Source organism: Psammomys obesus, unplaced genomic scaffold (genome assembly GCF_907164565.1).
Source record: "Psammomys obesus unplaced genomic scaffold, mPsaObe1.curated_primary_1811, whole genome shotgun sequence".
NCBI lineage: Eukaryota > Metazoa > Chordata > Mammalia > Rodentia > Muridae > Psammomys > Psammomys obesus.
The window spans coordinates 29071638-29074143 of NW_026596040.1; the positions used below are offsets into that span (position 1 = coordinate 29071638).

The following is a 2506-nucleotide window of genomic DNA, read 5'->3' on the forward strand; positions in this document are numbered from 1 at the left end:
CTCAATCTATGAGCCAAAGTAAACCTTTCCTTTCTCAAAGCTGATGGCTTGCACGTATTTGCCACAGATATAGAAACCTGACCAATATATTTAGTTAGTAAGTTAGAAGCTAAAAGGTGTATTTTAACTTCTAGAGACTTAGTTGCCGTGGCTTTCAGCCTAGAAAGGCCTCCCAGGACAGTCCTGCTCTGTACCCAAAGAATGACAAATATTAGCTTACCTGAAGCCTCACATTTGTATTGCTCTGTATAATTTGTAAAGTGTTTGTTTTGTTAAAGCACATCATTTCATCTGTCTACATACGCTATTAAGTTTGCAGCTTACAGAAAGCGGGCTACGGTAAACACTAGTCAGTGGGATCATCTCCACCTAGTAAAGAAGAAAAGGCTGGTCAGAAGCATCGGTACTTGTCAGACTGTCATGATATTTGATCCCTTTACAATACTCAAACAAGGGCTCAAAAAGTCTACTGATACCTGTTGCATGGGAGCATCTTTTTGAACGCATCCCTGAGCTCTGGGCTCCGAAAGGCATATATAAAGGGGTCAATGACTGCATTGCACATGATCAACATGCCATTGACCTGGAAGAGAGACATGTAGCAAACACAGTAGGGGTTATTTGGACAGAAGGTCATTAAGAGGACATGGAGGATGAAGGGGGCCCAGCAAAAGATGAAGACCCCAAGAAGGATGGTCAGCGTCATGGCACCCTTCATGTTGGCTCTGGGAAGGGTAGAGATCTTCCTGGCATGGGAGCGGGCAAGTAAGAACATGTGAATGTAGAGACACAGGATGAAAACCAGCATCAAAGGGAACAGCGACGTGAAGGCGAGCACTGTGGGAATGCGGTGGGAGAAGATCACCATGGTGATGCCGCTCCCCGCGCAGAGCACCCAGATAACCGTTAGGGTGATGATAGTGCGGCGAATGGTCACGATGCTGTGGTACTGCAGGGCATGGAAGATGGTGATATAGCGGTCAGCAGCAATCACAGACAGGCTGAAGATGGAGCCCAGCAGAGAGAGGACGAACATGCAGTCAATGATGTCATCTGCGGTACTTTCAAAGGTGCCACGACTCTTGAGATAGCCCATGTTTCTGAACATGATCAGGATGTTTTCCAAGATCTTATACAGACTGCCCAACATGTCAGAAATGGCCAAACTGCAGATGAAAAAGTACATGGGAGACTGGAGATTTTTATTCTTGATCACAGCCAAGAGGACAATTAGGTTCTCCAAAACCCCAATAATGGAGATTGTGAAAAATATTTCTTCTGGCAAAACTACATCAGGGCAGTCTGAGTTATTTCTTGCCGTGTCATTGGCGTGCTCATACGGCTTGATAATATGCTTCATTTTTCCTGCTTGGGGTCAAGACTCGGATGGTGCTTGGACTTGGCTGTACAGAATCTTGATTTGTTCTTTGGAATGTTTTCTTTGTGTGGAAGGATCTGAGGTTAAGCAGAACACATAAAAACACACATTGCAGAAAGACTAAAAATATATAAAACAAAACAAAATAAAAAGCAAGCTGCATTAGCTTTAAGAAAACTATATTCCTTCCAAAAACCATATCATAGTGTGGTAATTCAAGTAAAACATTTTACCAAGACCTTGTATTAACCAACTTATGAGTAATATTTGCAGTGAAATTTTGAGCTGTGAGATAGTAATGAAAAATCATCCTTTGCTCTCTCTCTCTTCATTCCTTTTTACCCTTATGAATGTAGTTGTGTGTCTACATTAGAGTAGATTAGAGTGACTGCCAGGAAGCCCTTGGGTGAGAGAAGAATGAAAGGAAGAAGCTGTGTATGGAGAGAGAAGAAAGCAACAATTTTCTCCAACTTGAAGGTCATGATGGGGTCTGGGAACTGATGAGATTTTAGGCCCTTTCTTTTTCATCCCTTTATTTTTCAGGGCCACAATCTGACTGTGCAGTCTATGGGATAATGATGAAGGTTTTAGTGAGCCATTCTAAAAGATGACTGCAGAGTATATGTTATTGCTAAAACTTCAAAAGCTCTTAGGACCTGGGCTTGGTGATGTGCACCTGGAATCCAAACTACTCAAGACCACTGAACTCAAGATTTCAGCAGCAGCCTGAGCAGCATAAAGGGAATGTGTCTCAAAGCAAAATCAAGATCCAAAGATCGAGAAACAGAAAAGATGGAAGGATCTCTTTGTTGTTTGGAAACTCTGCAGATGTCTAATAATTTTCATAATACCTCTAGCTGTCCTCAAAACTAGGTTCTGTGCTTTTCAGGCTCCCCAGAATCTTTGCAAGGACAAGAACAGCTGTGGTGTGTAGAAATTCCTCCGTGATCTGGAGGCTTTTGTTTTATTGTTCTTCTGGAGACCAACTGGATCTCCTTGTACTGCGTGGCTGAGTGAGTTCTCTGATCAGGCCTTCAGATTCTGACCACTGGTAGTTGTGTCCCTGCATTTTACAGAGCCAGGGCAGGCTCTTGGGGGCAGGACTGAAGTGGCTTGTGCAGGCTGACA

General features: G+C 43.2%; 1 protein-coding gene across 1 annotated transcript; it reads right to left on the reverse strand.

The window, feature by feature from the left end:
- Positions 1–466: 466 nt before the first annotated feature.
- Mc2r (melanocortin 2 receptor) lies at positions 467–1360 on the reverse strand. Its single transcript, XM_055622447.1, has one exon. The coding sequence runs from the start codon at positions 1358–1360 to the stop codon at positions 467–469; it is 894 nt and encodes a 297-aa protein (XP_055478422.1).
- Positions 1361–2506: the final 1146 nt, after the last annotated feature.